General features: G+C 40.4%; 1 protein-coding gene across 3 annotated transcripts in view; it reads right to left on the bottom strand.

Annotated features, from left to right (window-relative positions):
• ppp2r5cb (protein phosphatase 2, regulatory subunit B', gamma b) overlaps positions 1-16,420 on the bottom strand; it is a 32,624-nt gene extending 16,204 nt beyond the window's left edge. Inside the window, exons 1-3 of one of the 3 annotated variants that reach the window (XM_079644667.1) lie at positions 16,323-16,420; positions 15,729-15,788; positions 10,808-10,970 (exon numbers count right to left, since the gene is read on the bottom strand). In XM_079644667.1, coding sequence (XP_079500793.1) covers positions 10,808-10,970; positions 15,729-15,788; positions 16,323-16,349 — 250 coding nt within the window. In that variant the 5' untranslated portion in view covers positions 16,350-16,420. Of the gene's footprint in view, positions 1-10,807; positions 10,974-15,728; positions 15,789-16,322 lie in introns of all 3 variants that reach the window. The other 2 variants (XM_079644666.1, XM_079644668.1) reach the window with 2 other exon arrangements.
• Between the last annotated feature and the right edge of the window lie 1,781 nt (positions 16,421-18,201).

Raw genomic sequence — 18,201 nt, 5'->3', positions numbered from 1 at the left:
AAGGGGGGAAGTCTCAATGTGAGCAACACAGAATGTGCATGTTCAGAGATGAGCAGTCCTGCGCTGTAAAGTTGTGCAGGAGAAGGGCGAATTAAAACGCAGTTAAACATCATGTTTAGAAACTACATTGAAAAGAGCCTGTAACTGTGGGAGGCTGTGGCGCAGTGGATTAGTGCGTTGGTGTTCGGATCAGGGGAGCATAGGTTCAAACCCCACTGCAGTCAGCATGTCGTTGTGTCCCTGGGCAAGACACTTCACCCCAAATTGCTCCTGTGGGGATTGCCCACTGTCACGGAGGTGATCTCTGGGCCCATAGATCTTGGCCTCTGGTGCCCTGTGTTGTCTCCTCCCCCCTCACCTGTGTTTTATTGGCCTGATTAGTGTGTGTGTATATAGGCTCTGTTTGCCCTGTCAGTGGACAGGTAGTGTGTGTGAGATCCTTGTGGCTGGTGACTGTGTTCACATGAGACAGTAAGATTGAGGCTGTGTCATGTACCACAAGGAGTAATAAATGCCCACACCAGGTTATATTTGAACTCTCTGCCTCTGCCTCCTTGCTTGGTCGGGCTGCTCAACGGTCAGTCTCATACCCAGAGTATTGAGTATGTAAGTCGCTTTGGATAAAAGCGTCTAACATGTAACTAGTGCAAACGAGGAAGAAAAGTCGAGTCACAGTGTGCATCCACCCATTTTCATTGCAAACAACAAATTATAGCCGAAATATGCACTGTTGCATATGTAAGGTCAAATAGATATATGTGTTTTAAATGCCAACATTTAAAATCAGTAGATCATTATTTGTTATTAATATTGTTTTATTTGTCCAGCAAATGTAACTCTAAATACACTTAAAATATATATAGTTGGGGCCTTTTTCCAGAGTTTAAAAAACAAATCAGTGTGTTTTTAATCATGTCAGTTACTTTAGGTTGTGACTGCAAAAATGTAGTATTCTGACTGATCTTTTGGAAAACTTGGCGATTAAGCTAAATTTGACTAACTTGCTACATTTGCTCTAAACTGAAATCTACGCCATCGTTGTTTGTCAGCAATCTCTGAAACCTTGAATGAAAACACTGTGTTTCCCATACATTGATTTATTTGTGGCGGGCCGCCACAAATGGATCTCCTAAAAAAAAATTATAATTATTATTATTAATTTTGTTTTGGTGATTTAATGGATAGTGAGGTGGGCTGATGATCGGAAGGTTGCGAGTTCAAATCCCGCCTGGAAGAACAATAATAGCGTGCCCTCAAGTAAGGCACTTAGCCCTCAGTTACTCCAGGGAGAATGTCCCCTGTAATTGTGTCCCCACAAATAGAATCAAATTATGTGGGAAACACTGAAACATGATTGCATCGTTAAGATCCCCCGCATAATGACCTAGACTGCAAAATGCAATTTAGCAGTGCAAGAGGACTCTACCACAGAGTCTGTCTGGTCCTAATATATACAAAACAGAGGGCTATTTCAGCAGCAGGGTGTAGTCTGAGCGTATAAAGGGCTCTTTCTTCCCATTCTGTTCCCTAGTCATGGGGCAACCTCCCATCAGAAGATCTGTTGTTCTGAGCAACACAACACTAAAACACTCCCACTTGTTACAAATGCTCTCCAAACGCTCCTCTGGCACATGCGTTCATGAGCTTTCTGCTGTCTGCGCTATTTTTGGCGGTGGCAAGAGAGTGAACTTGTGAGGCATCATGAGTCTGCTCCTGTATTGGATGGGGAGAGCTTTTGCTTGTGTTGTAAATCCATCATTGATAGCAGCAGGTCGGCCCGAAATACACAGCCGAGTGTTTCATTTTCAGATCTGCTGATCTTTAGTGTCGTGTTTTGAATTCTCCAGGCTCAGATCTATTTGGAGAAGCAGACTTATCAACACAGCTGAGGCATTTTCAACTGAAGCTGAAGCTAGAGTTGTTTTTGCCCTAAAGCAACTTCCAATGATATAAAAACAGCTCTATCAGTATCCTGGATCTATTCTAATGTTCTTTAGGAATGGAAGATGTCATGTTCATTTTGGCTGCTATGTATTACTTTCACATAAAGACTGGAAATGAAAGAGACACATATCTCAGATGACTGGTACAACACATGGTATTTTTTTTTGCAAACACAGAAGCAATATCAGTTAAAAATATGACTTCAACATTTTCATTTCTTTACCTACTAAAAGGTCCCATGCCATGGCCATTTCTACTGATCATAATCCCATTGTTGAGGTCTACTAGAATAGATTTACATTGTTCAATTTTCCAAACTCACATTGGTTTCTCATACTGCATCTCTGTATAGTATGTGTATTCACTCTCTGTCCTTAACGGCTTGATGGAGCTCCTGCCCCCCCCCCCCCCCCCCCCCTTCCCTATGAGCCCACTGTGCTCTGATGTGTGTTTATGTGTTACAATGGCGTTAGCAACCAGTAAATGACACCAGTAATGACAAACAGATGAGAATGCTGCGTGGGGTCTGGGTGCCGTGTTGGCGGGACGTTGCGGGGCTCGCTGCTGTGAGGAGCGGACAGTGTGAGCTGGATTACTGGTGTGGTTTCCTGGTTGCTGCGTGGGATTTGCGAGACAGCGAGACACGGCGAAACTCAGCCTGAACTCAGCCTGAGCACACACACGTGAGTGTGTGGCGAACTGTGAGTGGAGATCCACACAGCTGCGGCTGAGAAAAGATAAGGCTGAGTGTGTGTGTGTGTGTGTGTGTGTGTGTGCGTGCGTGCGTGCGTGCGTGCGTGTGTGTGTGTGTGTGTGTGTGTAGCTCCACAGATTGGTCCATTTGGACTAATAGGTCCATTTGGTCGTCGTTACGTCACTTGGTACCAGGAAGAAAAAAATTGAAAAAGAGAAATCTCCAACGAGGCGTTCTGGGGCAGAATAGACAGGTCTTTTCTGTGTTAGAGTTTTACTCGCTACAGGGTGTACTTTGAGGGTTTTTGACTCTGCAGACCGTTTACATGCAGAAAAAGCTACATAACACACAAGGGGACGGGTAATAACCAGAAAAGCATGACATGGGACCTTTAACACTGTTCCTCAAAAAGTATGAGAGCAGAGTCGTGCCAAACCCTCGCTAGGTATTTACAGCTTTGTCCCAGCTGGTGAGTTATGTTTTTATTATTTTATATATATGCGAAATGTTAGACTTCTCAGGAAAGAGGAATGGGGGTTTTTCCTGTCCCACCTGCAGGAGTGAGAGGAAAACCCTCCCTGAAGGCAGCTTTGCCCTTTGGCATCCTGCTTCAAGTATCTGCTAACCATTTAACAAAAGTCAGCTTTCAACTTTTATTACCTGACGGACACCTACATTTTCTAAATTTTAACCAAGCTGTTAAAAACCAACAAGAAGGTTATGTTAGAAAAAAAACATAAAATAACTTGAATAATAAGGGATTACTATTCTAAATGATGTGATTATATTTGAGTTTTACACAGGTTAAGCAACCACTAGAGTAAACTTGCGAGGTCAAAATTACTGAAATGTTTGTTAGAGTTTAACAACATAATAATAATTGATATTTTATACCAGGAGATGGCGACAAACCCTTGGGGAAAAATGCTTTGTGCGGGCTGCTTTAAAAAAAAGAACACTTGCAGGTGTAAAGGTTGTTGTATTTGTATATAATTAAAATGAGACAACGATTAAATTAACTAATTTGAGGCATTTATCTGATGTGTATGACATGCAGTGAGAAAGTAAGTATATATATATATATATGTGTAATAAAAGCCTTACAAAACAAGCTTGCCTGATGTGCTAATGAACGCAAATGGATCTCATAAAGAATAAAGAAAAATGTGGTGGTCTAATCTGGATAGTTAGGTGGGCTGAAGATCGGAAGGTTGCGAGTTCAAATCCCGCCTGGAACACCACTATTAGTGTGAGTAAGGCACTTAGCCCTCAGTTACTCCAGGGAGAATGTCCCTGTAATTGGTAATTGTAGATCGCTTTAAATGTAAATAAGGCATCTGCTAAATGCCTACATTTTTTATTATATTTTTGGGAGAAGAAATCCCACAGATCCTCAACTCCGGTGTGGTGTCTCACTCATTAACAACGCAACACAGAGCAACAAGAACGTATTTTCTTATTTGAGGGAGGGGGGGGGGGGGGCGGATGCGTGGGCCACCCGAATAGGTTAAGGGGCCTTTGACTTTTCTTGCCAGGGGAGGGGGGGGCGGTGCGGTGCCCCCAGAAATAGAATCAAATTGTGTGGGAAACACTGACTTGGGTTCATGGCCTGCTTCTGGTCAGGGCTTTTAGGCTCATCTCGGCCTTGTGGCTCTGCAGGACGGCCGAGCGTGGAGCCTGTTTGGACAGGACTAAGAGATAACATCTACAGAGCCATTGTGGTATAATGTTTTGCAGAATGTTATCAAAGCTCCAGCCGGGGTGTGGGAAGAGAGCAGCTTTTATCAGGAATTAAGTTATGATTGATGGTTTCTTGACACAGTACAAGGGTAATGGCTAACCGAGATACAGGTGTGTTTTATGGTAGAATTGCCACACTGGGTGTAATTGTAATCTCACACAAAAGGTGAACAAATGGTACACAATAACAACATCTGCTATTAAAACCACAGATAGTAACTTCACTGTGTGCTTTAGCTTCCAAAGAGAGAAATATTTGTGAATTATTTTGGAGGCGAGTGCTACCTTTGCGTTGTGTATTTTAGCAAGGGGTGCTCACTGCAAGAAGGCTATGCTGAGATCAGAGGCGAGATAGAAAAAGAATTAAAGTCATATTTAAGTCTGTAGTTTAGTGGATAATATTGTGAGAAGAGATTGGCCTCAGGTGTTATCTTATGTGTTTATCTTATGTGTTTACCTTATAGGACGTCTACTCTCTCTTGAACAGAGAGTTGACGTAAAGCTTGCATAGGTAACATAAGGAGAGCAAGCAAGAATGATCCAACCTTGAAACCAACCCAGTGTTTTAATGAAGGCAGCAAGAAGCCCTTGCTCTGAATTGGCAAAAATGACAGTGTAATCCCAAATTATTAAATGTTTTGGTCAGAGCATTGGTTTATTGATTTTGTCAGGAGAATATCAACAACAAAAAACACAATTCAAAACACATTAACAGCCCTGGCTTTAAGTTCTGACTTCCAACTTATAATGTACAATTCACATATTAACACTAGTAGACTGCACAGAGTTTTCCAAGATAGAATCAAACCATGACATTGAATGTAATCAAATTCAGGAAACAACAACCCTGTAGACTTGTCATTGCCTTTATAACTCTAAACAATTCAAATATAAAAACAAAATCTGTCTTTGAGAGGAAATGTATGACCCTCCCAGCCAACATCTCAAATGTCCAAACGTTAAGAACTTTGTGTAATTATTAATTTGTTAAATGATTAGAGGACAGCTTAGTTGTTACTATATCAGTTTCTCTGATAAGAGCACACTGCCTTGCATTGTTTATTTCACCACCTTTTCGGAGTTATATTTCCCAGACATAGAACTATTACACCTTTGTCTTTTGCACTGATAAGCAACCTTTTATTGCATCCCACTGATTAACTAACTTATTTCCGTCATATCCACTTCCAACATCTGCCAAAGCAGTTCCTTTAAGCACATCCGGTTGCAGTTTTGCCCACGTTCTTAATAACATATAGTACATTTATAGCTGTATAATCTGGCTGTATGTTTTCAGCACTCAGCCAGGTTATATAATTACTGTACTGGCAGGAGGCAGCGGACAATATTGTTTTGTGTGTATCCATGCATAGATAGTATGCCCAGAGGCCAAACACCAGTGCCCACTCCTTGCTTTTCCATCTGGTGCTATGTTGCTTCCGAGTTTAGACATAAAAGAAAATGTCAATAGAACTCTGCAAAAACCTGCCAATTTCTCTTCCAGCGGGGGCGGGGGAGGTGGGGGGGTTAGTAGTATGTCTGGCAGACATTACTGGTCACTGGCAACATCCTGAAGCACAAGGACCGTGGAATTAAAGCTTTATCTCTGGATTACCACTAAATATAGACGCTTGGGTTCAATCCAGCGCAAAGTCCATGCCATGTACGTCCTCTGCTCGTTTCTACGTGTTGCGTAATGTCCTGCTCAGCTGGATATTACAATGAGGGTGATGCAGCAGGGGATGTTCAATAGATGTTTGGAAACAAATTAACATGAGTGTGTGCATGTAGGGATGAATGTCTGTAAGGCTTACACTTATCTGTGACAAGATTACAGGTTGTTTTTTCCCCCCCATCATGCCTCAAGGGAAATTCTGCTCTATGTACTGTATGGTTTCTTGGAGATGAGGCTTGAAAACAACATATTTTTGCCACAAATAAGTCAAATTGTTAACACTTAAAGAGCAATTTGCAGGTTTTTTTTTTTTGCTACATTTATGCTTAACCTTGCCTGAAAATTACAATTAAACATGTTAATGCAGGATTTTATATGTTTTACAAGACATAAGGGCAGGAATTCAGAGGAATAGGAGCCGTTTTGAGCTCCGCTACTAAAAACTGCTTTTTTTTAAGGTCATACGTCAAACACGTCATATTACGTCACATGGGGGAGCAACTTTCTCGGACTCGTTCTCTGGCCAATACGCGGTAGTAGTTTGTAGTTGGTTTGAGCGGTTGTGATTTAGTGAGCTGGTATTTTTGCGGTAATTTTACATTGCATTTCACCATTTGTAATCATGGTGAGCTGGAGTTTGTGCAGGTTGCACAAACTCCAGCCTGTCAGGACATCGAGTCCACAGTTTCCCTCACGGGAAAAGGACCGGAGCTAGCGTTCGTTACTGGGTGCGTTGTGCATCCACCTCCCTGCAGCACATACTCCGTCTCCACAGCTTTATCAGGAAACCGTATTACATCTCTCCCCCCCCTCTTCGCTGCTCTCTCTCTCTCCCCTCCGGTACACGGCACCTAAGACGTAGTGTGGAGTTGCATTAGGTAACGCTGTGCTGTACTGCTCCAGCCGTCTCCTTTGTGTTTGTTTGTTTCCCCCTGTCTGTGTTGTTTGTGTGGGCGTGGTGGCTGTCACTCCTGGCTCCCGGCTCAACCTCCACTCACCTGCTGCAATCAGCTGTGCACCCTCCCCGACTACACACCTGCTTTCCATCAAGCCATTTAAAATGGCATATCAACGGAGGCTCCACAACCTTTCTCCGCCAGATCGTCAAGTATCAGCCGTATCTCGCGTCTCCCCTCCGGTCAGCACCGTAGTGTGGAGTTGCATTAGGTAACGCGAGATACGGCTGATACGTGCGGATTAGTTTCTGTTATGGATCAGTATCAACAGTCCTGCCAGTAACGTTACTATATTATCAATACTACTTTAGTTATAGCCTGATATATGATTGCTAACTTTACAATGTTGTGATGTGACTGACGTTACAGTAGCTAACATTAAATGTAGCTAACGCCGGTCACTCACCAAGACAGCTGCTCTGTTCTCCACTGGTTCTCCACACACCAAAGCTCCATTTCTCTCCGATGGCCATTATTTTTTCTAATCCTTGGCTGCTCCTGGTCTCTTGGGCGCATAGCAGGCTCATAATTATAATCATATGCATTCGAATATATATTTTAAACCTCTTCTGTGTCAAAACTAGTATTGTGATCCATGTTTATTCATACGTTAGACCGGCCGCTCTCCCCCATGTTACGTCACACGCGGGAGGTCACGTGCGGAAGTGAAAATGTCTTACTAAAACGACGCCAGATGTCACTGTAGTGTGTATTTCTGTATATTTTTTAGAAAATCTAGTGTATTCATCATTTTCCTACACATTTATTCACTGGTGTCTCTAACCTGCAAGTTGCTCTTTAAACAAAAACTGGAAACAGCAGCTTTGCTTAGAGTGCAAATGCAATAACTCAAGAACCCAAAACACGGGGTAGTTACAAAAGGGAGGGAATCTTCATGACAAGCATTTTTAAATAATTATCATCTGATAAAACAGACCAGTCTCTGCCAGTCTTTTTCTTTTTTTTTTTAATCCGATGACGTTATCAGTGATTTTAAGCTGATTAATTACCGAAATAACATCAACCCTGTGGGCGGCGCCATTTTGACGAGTCACATGACTTATTTTACCGGAAGTGACGTGAACTATGCGTTTGGTGTCGAGGACAAATTGACGTATGTGCTTTGTTCATGTTGTTTACTCTAGTTACTCTCACAATTCTATTGAAATATGCCTCATTGTATCGCCAAACATTGCCACAATTCGGATAGGAACAACCCACGGAATGCTCCGTGTGCACGTGCACGTGTGCTCCGTGAATGCTCCGGAATGCTTTCCTTATTTGATTAATTAACTACTATGGAATTTATTCAACTACATTGTACCATTATTATGTTAGGCAGGGCTGCCAACACTCACGCATTGAGCTTGAGAGTCACGCAATTAACCCATATCTCACGCCCCACGTGCCTTTCCTCACGCTAAGTTTTCGTCCAAAACAAATGTATATGAATATAAAAATAAAGTGAAGGAACAGCAAACCGAGCGGTCTACGAAATGAGACGGTCTTCTGGCTTAGTTCAGTAAAGTTGGAACGATATTGGAAGATTCTGATTTCAAGGATCAATAACTCATGAAAACGTTATTCAGACACAAATGACGTCTCCTAAGTACCGTGGTAAGGTTGACAACGAACTACAATCACATTTTGATCCAAAAAAAGCCAATACGCGCCGTCCTCCGAGCTAGGCACATTACATTGGTCTCTATCCGCAGCCGGAGAAGAAACGAGTGCTCTGCTCAGGGACCGTCTGCAAAGTGTAACTCCGAAAGAAAAAAAAGAGAATACAATAATATTCAATCACTATTATACAGCTTATTACTACCAAACTCACCACACACATCAATATTGTCCTGGTGGTCATACTACAGCAAGGAATTTGGAAGAATATGCTTTTGAAGAATTTTGGGGAATATTTATAATGTAAAATCTTCAATAAATATGGCATCATCTTAAATAACTTTACTATTATACAGTATATTTCTACCAAACTCACTATTTGCATTGTTGTTGTTAGCATCTGGTTAGCTTAACGGATATTAAAAGCTGTTTCTAAAACAATGAGAGGGAGAGCTCCGTCCTGTCAGACTGAGAGATAACTACAGCTCAGTGAGGTAAGGGACTCTGTTTAGATACTTTAGTCTAGTTATCTCAGTGGGTCTCATACGTTTTGGTCAACATTTATGAGAATAAATGAAAAACAGTTATGAAATACTATATGACAGTGAAACAAGAATACAGTTTAAAAAGGTGAGTGATTTGTAAAATATCCATAAAGAAAAAGAAAATCTGTTTACCATAAATTCATTTTGCTCTCAATGTGCACCAGGTTGATGCATTTAACGTCAATATTTACTCTTATTGACTAATATATATTACTATATTAATATATATTACTATATTAATATTGACTCTTTGTATTCCATTGTAGCGCCCGGTACATTAATGGGAAACCCTGTACATGTTCAATACATTTGTAACACTGTACACATGAACGTTTCTTTTTTCGGTTCACCAAAAAAAAAAAAAATCTCACTCCAAGCTGAACTCAAATGTTGGCAGCCCTGTGTTAGGACTCCTAGCTTACTTTTTTCTATAAAGAGTGCATTCTGTAGATATGCTTTTTGATTTCTTTTATCATGGCTATACTTAGTAAAGTTTTGGTTTTGAAAATGATCTGTCATTGTCCTTCATGTCCTTGCCATGCAATTGTAGACAGAATCCATTTGACAACGCTTTAGAATTAACAACCATAAACTTCTTATTGAATATGGTCGATACACAAATACTCCTGTAAATGACAGTTTGTGCAAACATTGCCATGAGATTGAGGAGGAAAATCATTTCCTCCTAGAATGTAAACGTCATTATAAAACTTTTGATAAAGTCAATTCAATCTTTAATCCAGAACTTCCTAACCAAATAAAATATCTTTAGTTGATATGTCCATTAATAATAATAATAATAATAATAATAATAATAATAATTGTAAAGTATATAATGCTAAGAAGAAAGGGCTGTACCCGTCAAATTTACCCACCTTTCATTTATTGGTTCAACCAAAGAGGTGCGTTTCACATCCTTCATGGCAACCAGTGCTGTTCTCAATACAGCTTTTTCTAACACCACAGTGTCGAATTCCCTGTGCAAACATATGCAATCCAAGTCGTCTGTGAACAGTTTATTTTCAAGCTCTTCAAGCTCATGACAACATATGTTCATAAGAGGATTGTCCATGGCTACACACCGATCGCAAGTACACCATTCATGTACAGGTCTCCCTACTCGCCCCCCGAAATCAATTGCACGAGTAAAGGGATCGTCTCCAGCAAGATCACCGTGCTGTTCATCCTCATCGTCACTGTCCCTGGATTCCTGACGGTTCTGGCCACTTGGCTCAAACCTGTATGGCTGAATTCCCCCATCCAATCTCTCCACATTGCTCAAAACTTCTTCCTCGGCTGACGAGTCCGAACTCAAATACTCCGCCATGTTTTCGTCGAATGAGCTGTCGTGTTTACAAAGTGAATGCATAGATGACGTCACGACCTAGTTTTTCGGATCATGTGACTACTGAAAATGGCCAAAATGGCAGCTGCCTGACGGAATATACAGGTTTTGATAAAAAAGAGTTATAAAATCATTATTTACCGGGGAATATCGTTGATTTCTTCAGGGTATGGTTTAAACATAATGTTTCACTAAATACTGAAGTTTTTATTAACTATCTAATGACTGGAGCGTTCCTTTAATGATTTGATTAGAGGACATGATTTAGTGTTTATCCAGGTTAAATACCTTTGAAAGCAGGCAGCTTCTGCAGCTCCCTGTTGTTGCTCAAGCTGAAACGAGAGGAGCTCTGCCTCTTGTCCTTTTTGACAGGTGTCTGGGAACCTGGCTGCTTCCCCTTTAGCAGCTGAGTGGTGGGAGGAGCACTATTGCTAGCCTTCCTGTTAGAGCTCTGCTGAAACAAGAGAGAGAAAAAACACATTAGTGACAGGGCGATAGCGCTAGCACATATTGTGATCTGTGTGTGAAAGAGAGTGCAATATGTCTTTGTGAACCAGATAAAACTGTGTGACTGCCACACTAAAAGAAGGATTTCTTTCTATGCAAAAGCTAAGGTCATGAATCACTCTTTACCCAATATAGAGATACTATATACTAGGGATGTAACGATATACCGAATATCGCGATAAATAAACGAGACTGACAGAATCTACCGCGATATTACATGGTTAATATTTATTTTTTTATTTTTTTTAACCTTTATTTAACCAGGTGGTCCCATTGAGATCATTGATCTCGTTTTCAAGGGAGAGCTGTCCAACATGGCAACAAGTAGGTTACAACATGAACATAAAACAACAGATAACACAAAAGGACGTAGGGCTACATTTACATACCTAGAGACATTGACAAGTACCAACAGTATATTTATATCTCGCCCTGTCAATAAGCCTCACCTTCTTGGCTGTATTGATTTTGAAGTGGTGGAGAGACAATGCCCAGGTTTACCCACTGCTGTCGCCCATGGCCAAAGCCTATCTCTCTGTCCCACAGAGGTGGCGTTAGACTTTTTCCCTGTCCGTCATTTTGACAGACAGGATCGTAAAATGTCCTTGTTTATTTGTGAGGTGCAGTGGCACAAAGAACATGCCTACTTTGTTTGGTAGTACTAGTAGGTTGTTCTTGTTCCAGTCTGTTACTGTCACTTTGTTTTTGACCCTTTAAAATACTATCCTACTAAAATGCGGTACAAATCAGATTTATTATTTAATGAAGAAAATGTTTTCAAGTAAAAAATAAATACATTTAAAAATTATTTTTTCTTTATTTTTTAATATCGCGATAAATACCGTAACCGTACCGTGGACTTGTTATCGCGATATTATCGTACCGTGAGTGTTTGGTATCTTTACATCCCTACTATATACATTAGGGATGCAATGTTTGTAAAAAGGAGTTAATTAGGATTATTTTTGACTGATATTGAAATTAAGATATGATTCACAATATGGGAGGGATTGATATAAATCTTAGTTTTTTATTGTCATTGCAAAATATATGAAGTGATTATGGTGTGATTATTTAAGAGGATCTGTGCCAAACAAACATGTCTTATAGAGTCTGGGGGTCTACTTTTTCAAGTCAGGATATCTCTGCTGCTCCACAATTGTGGAAAATAAATTGTGCTTCCTGCGATTTCAATATTGCACTCATCAATATCAGTATAAAAACGAACCATCATGACTTTTTATTCACTAATTAACCTACCCAGCTGTGTTCTAGAGGACTAAATAAAAAGCTTAGTGAGGCGTGATTTAATCCTGATGTGGAATAAAGTGAAAGTGGAAACTTTCTCACAGCTGGTCCCACCTGCCTGCTGGGATCGATTCATCAACACACACCGGACGGCACAAAGTGTACTTCAACCGATGCAGCTGTGGGGCTGTGTCAGACCGAGTCAAAGGGGAATTATTAAACTCAGTTAAGACCCAGCTGAAATCGCTCACTGTCTGCACGGTACAAGAAAGCAGCCTAAGAGCTGGGCAACAAGCAAGCTGTATAGCTAAGTGGGAAATAACAGCTTGCAGCCCAGCAATTTCAATATGGCGCAACATTGAAGCCATGGTACGCATGACTGCTGACACACAACAGCAATCCTGCTTGCATAGATAATTGACATCAAGGCAAAAATATTTTTTTTGGGGGGGGGGAATACATGAATGTGATACAGTTCTGTCTGTTTTTATAAATAGCGAGCAGAAAACTTTTGCAAGCATTTTAGTAATTACAAGGGACTGGATTGTGTAATACAGCAGCCCCCAAAATACAAACAGGTGGTCGGCAGACGGTCCAATATGAATATTAGATGTAAAGGGGAGGACAGTACGGCACAAACAGATGTCCACTGTCAACCAGGGCTTAAAAAGGGGGCATCAAGGTTTTTGTTTACTTCAAAATGGAAAAGAAAAGAGTTGAAATCTTTTCAAAATGGTTCAGTGATGTTTCAATATATAGTCATTGCTGAGTTCATGGAAGAAGTTGATTTTCTTTTGTTAAAAGATGCATTTTAACTTGGAAAAATCACAACAACACTGTTTGGAATCATGCTGTGCACTGTGTGGATACGCTCATACTTTTTTTACAAATACAGTACATGACCATGTCGTGCAATACTGTGAGAAAAATGATTCACACCAGCTGCCTGTGCTATTACAGGACCAACACAATGTTTAACAGCTACTGCTTTGGCATGTCCAGATGTGACCAAATCCAGATGTCAGTGCAACTTTATTAGCCTTTCTTTAAATGTTTTATACATATTGAAAGGTTATGTAGAATGGTGCATAACCTTTTTATACAAGTGTATTCACTTCTGTGTTCATTTCTGAGAAACCAATAACAGTGTTGTCCTTTCCGTATTGATAAATAAAGATTACCAGTCAAATTTGTTCACATGTGTTGATTAGAAACTACTCTGATGGCCTGATTAAACATAGGCCTGTAACGATAAATACTATTACAGTGCATGACATTAAGGATGCCCTGTGGGCCATCTAAGCTCATTTACAGATGGCCCTGAGCCCAATAGAGATTGCCCTGAAAAATGCGCGCGGACGAAATGACGCACGAAGGGTTTGGGGGGCCTCCCCCTAGAACATTTTGATTTTTGCAGGTCTTAGATGCTGTCTGGTGCATTCTCTAGACTGAATTATAAGATGAACCACCACAATATTATATCGTACAATTTCAATTTTATTCTTCATTTCACTTGTTTGTTTGTTCTTGTTTGTGTTTGCTCGCTTGCATGCCCTGCATAGCTATAAGAAATACTTCAGTTGTTTGTCAAGACACTTTCCATCTGATGAAGGCAAAGGCCTTCCCAGATGTAAAAAAGTAGAAAACATTACATTCAGTTATAACTGCCAAAACAAACATTATTTACACTATTATGGCCCCTGTTAAAAATGTTTGTAATGTTATCTACTGTAAGTTGGTCGAACGAATGCCTCCTCATCCGGAAGCTGACCGAGCAGACCCGAGCAGCAGTCGAGAGGAGCCGAGAGGAACCGAGCGCATCCGCGAAGCACACAAAATGGCGACGTCAGAGTTCCCATTAGCCGGCAAATCTAAATCTCTTCGTTCAAAATAATTTCCCTTTAGCGCAATACCGCTTCAGTTGCGCCACTTATGTGACAGACAAGAAGAGTATGTGACAGACAAGAATAGTCAATTCTAATTTCTAACACTTAATGTGGAGAAAGAGATGTGCTGTATGGGTTGATTGTGCGTTGATCTGTTGGTAATGCCTCGGGGTTCCGGTGGGCATGTAAACCAATGCATAATGCTGCCCTATACTTTGTGGCCTCACCCGGTTGCATAGCGACGGTTATTGTTTAGGTGTCTTTTAATAAGCAGGTAGTCATATCATTAGCTAAAACTAGCTGGATCTGATCGATATGGACATAAATGGGAGTGAAGTCTAATCTGCCGGGAGAGAGAGATCAGCTGCTGCTGACGAGTCGACACGCAGCTCTGCATGATCACATGCAGCGGTGAGCGGACAAAACACACGCTTCCGGTTAGAATATCACACGTAGCTATTTTAATTACCTCTCAAACTACCTAAACTAGTTAAAGATATGTTTAGTTTTACTGTCGGGTCACTCATTACTGGATCCGCGAGCTGCATGATACTGGCATAATAGATTGCCTGATCGGGCAACCAGCAGGTGAGGCTTCATGGCCCGAGCTAAATACTAGATGGCCCCGGGCCATCGGGCAGTCCTTACTGTCGAGCCCTGCTATTATCGACCTACGGACTATATATGAACATGAACTCTGTTAGGACACAGCCTTGCTAAACAGGTAGCACATACAGTACAACCTTCGAATTCCATTTGCAATATCTGATTATTAATAAAAGTTCAACGTAATTGTAATATTATGCATTAGTATAATATCCGTTGCATAGAATAGTATTCAAATGATGATGATAATATCATTCATTACTTATTTCTGGAACAATATATTGTCAGTCAAAAACCATTATTGTGTCCTTATTAAACACCTATTTATTTTGTAGCTAGCCAATGGACATAGAAACATAATAATGGTTTTATAATCTCCTTGAAACTATATTGAATTGCCCATGTTTTTGCTGAAAGTGTCACATGACGACAATAGGATGCTACTAGATGACATATCCTGGGAGATCTACTAAATGATATAGATAGCTTTATAATTCTTATTAGCTAAGTATAAAGTCATTTGCTGTGTCATTTGATCATGCATATCTAGTGAATCAGTACAAAAAAGCATGCACAGCAACCACACTTCTACATTTAACTGCATATTAAAATATCAGTTATTGCACATGACACCAGTATTACAAAGGATTTGGTGAGTATATTAATATTGAGCACACTAAGGACATATTAACATATATGGAGAAACTCCACTTATTGGCAAGTGCCATGAACGGATGTCATCTACAAGCACTGGATCATCAATAAACAGCAACATGAGTCTAAAAAAAGGGCATGTGCAACCAAGGCTGGTCAATGACCCCTAAACAGAATCACTGCAAAGGACTCCAATTTACAGATCACATTCCATTTTCACATTGTAATATCAGAAGCATATCACTTGTTAAGACAAAAACCTCCAATAAGCATTTGTATTAAAGTGGACATGGTTAACCCAACGTTACCTCGTTCTCTGAATTGTCTTGTCCTCCACTCTTGCCCACTTTACCAGACTTAAGGGACTCCTGAAAGACAAAGTTGAAGTTCCTAGGTCAACTAAACGTTAACAAATAACTAAGGAGCCAACATCATTAAGCAGTCTATCAAAGAAAATGTTAGCTAAAAATAGCATGCCTGCCCACCCAGTCTCACACTCCTGTTTGAATACACTGGCAAGTCTGCTGCTAGCCAGCTAATGTTACTTCGGAGTCAATAGCATTTACACGACCCCGGCTTCAAGCTTTAAACAAAATATACAACGCGTACTTAATACAACTTAACACACACACACGTTGTCATCCACAAATATTTTCAAAGTATGCAACATAACTTTGGGAAAACGGTGCTTAATTTAAATAAGGCAGGACAAGTGCTAACATGTAGGCAGAATAGCGGCTAGCTGCAGATCATTGCAGGTTTGCTAACGTATATGATGGGACCCTGCGCTGAAAGATGTATTACATGTCTTATAACGCCGGTTTTGAATATATACACTTAAATACATCTCATGCGAACTTTTTCTCCAAACGTCATAACCTCTTATCAATTCTGTAACTCACCTTGTCTTTTTTCGTTTTATTCGGCATTGTACAACCGTAACCGCCCTTGCTCCCCTCTCGGAAAACGTTACTCCCCAACCCAAACCTTGACAACTCTCAGTGTACCTCACTGGAGGCGGTTCAGCCCGTCCTCAAGCTGTGATTGGCTGCTGTCTGTCAGCTGACACCAACGTCAGAGCAGCGGGAGCTCCCTGTCGGGTGGTCGGTGACAGTATGGATACACGTGAGACAGCAGGATACATCATGTGTAACGGACCGTCTATGTCTAGGACATGTTCCTTTTAATGCATCCATGGCTGCCATACAACTTGCTTGACTGCTCCCATTTCCTCTGTCACTTTCAGATCTTATCCCATAGTTTGTATTTATGATTTTTCGCTCACTTGCTCTGAACCATCTACACAAGCTAAGGCTATTTTGCATAACAATTGCTTTAATTGTTCAGCAAAGATGGACTATATCCAGTGGTGACTGGTCATTAGGGGCAGGTGGGGCACAGCCCCACCTAGTGTCAGCAGAAAGTATTACAAATAATGAATACAAAAAAATGCAAAAGATAAATAAATAAATATATAAAATATATTTTAAGATCATGTTTAATCATCTGACTCGTCTGTACATTGCTGTTTTAGTCTGTGTTCTTCTAATTAGTGTCCACAGTGTGTGCCTATTGAGCTGTTTAGAGCCATGTGGGCAGTGTTCGAATTACCCATTTGCTTTCGGGGTAGCCCTATTTTTCAGTGCACATCCTGCTACTAAATATATCACACGCACGCTCTGTTGACTGGCGCAGCAGCGTGGATTCGATAAATTGCTATAAAATCACTCTGCTATTACTACAGACGGTGTCACTACGCCGGCGGCTGTGGCCGTTGTTGAAGCCTCTTCAGGCTCCGCATCGGCAGGCTTCTCCCTCGGTGTGGAAGTTGAGTAAAGTTGGAACGATATTGGCAGATTCAGATTTCACGGAACAATAACTCATGAACAAAACGTTATTCAGACACAAATTACGTCTCCTAAGTACCGTGGTAAGGTTGACAACAAACTACAATCACATGTTGATCAAAAAAAGCCAATACGTGCTGTCCTCCAAACTGGACACATTAAATTGGTCTCTTACTGCAGCTGGAGAAGAAACGAGTGCTCAGGGACCGTCTGCAAAGGGCAACACCGAAAAAAGAGAATACAATAATATTCAATCACTTCACTATTATACAGTATATTACTACCAAACTCACTACACACATCAATAGTCTCATGATGCTCATACTACAGCAGAGAGTTTGGAAGAATGTGCTTTTGAATAATTTTGGGGAATATTTCTAATGTAAAATCTTCAATAAATATGGTATAATCTTCAATAACGTTACTATTATATTTCTACCAAACTCACCACACACATCAATAGTCTCCTTTTGGTTATACTACAGCAGAGAGTTTGGAAGAATATGGTTTGGAATAATTTTGGCGAATATTTATACTGTATAATAGTAACGTTATGGAAGATGATGCCATGTTTATTGAAGATTTTACATTAGAAATATTCACCAAAGTTATTCAAAAGCACATTCTTCCAAACTCTCTGCTGTAGTGTGAGCAACAGGAGACTATTGATTTGTGTAGTGAGTTTGGTAGCACTCCACTGTATAATAGTGAAGATATTGAAGATTATACCATATTTATTGAAGATTTTACATAATAAATATTCCCCAAAATTATTCAAAAGAACATTCTCCCAAACTCTCTGCTGTAGTATGACCAACAGGAGACTATTGATGTGTGTAGTGAGTATGATATAAATATACTGTATAAATGTGAAGTGATTGAATATTATTTTATTCTCTTTTTTCGGAGTTGCACTTTGCAGACGGTCCCTGAG

The sequence above is a fragment of the Notothenia rossii genome, assembly GCF_949606895.1.
Source record: "Notothenia rossii genome assembly, chromosome: 8".
Lineage (NCBI taxonomy): Eukaryota > Metazoa > Chordata > Actinopteri > Perciformes > Nototheniidae > Notothenia > Notothenia rossii.
Note: the sequence above shows the minus strand (reverse complement) of the source record. Positions and strands in the feature narration are given on the sequence as shown.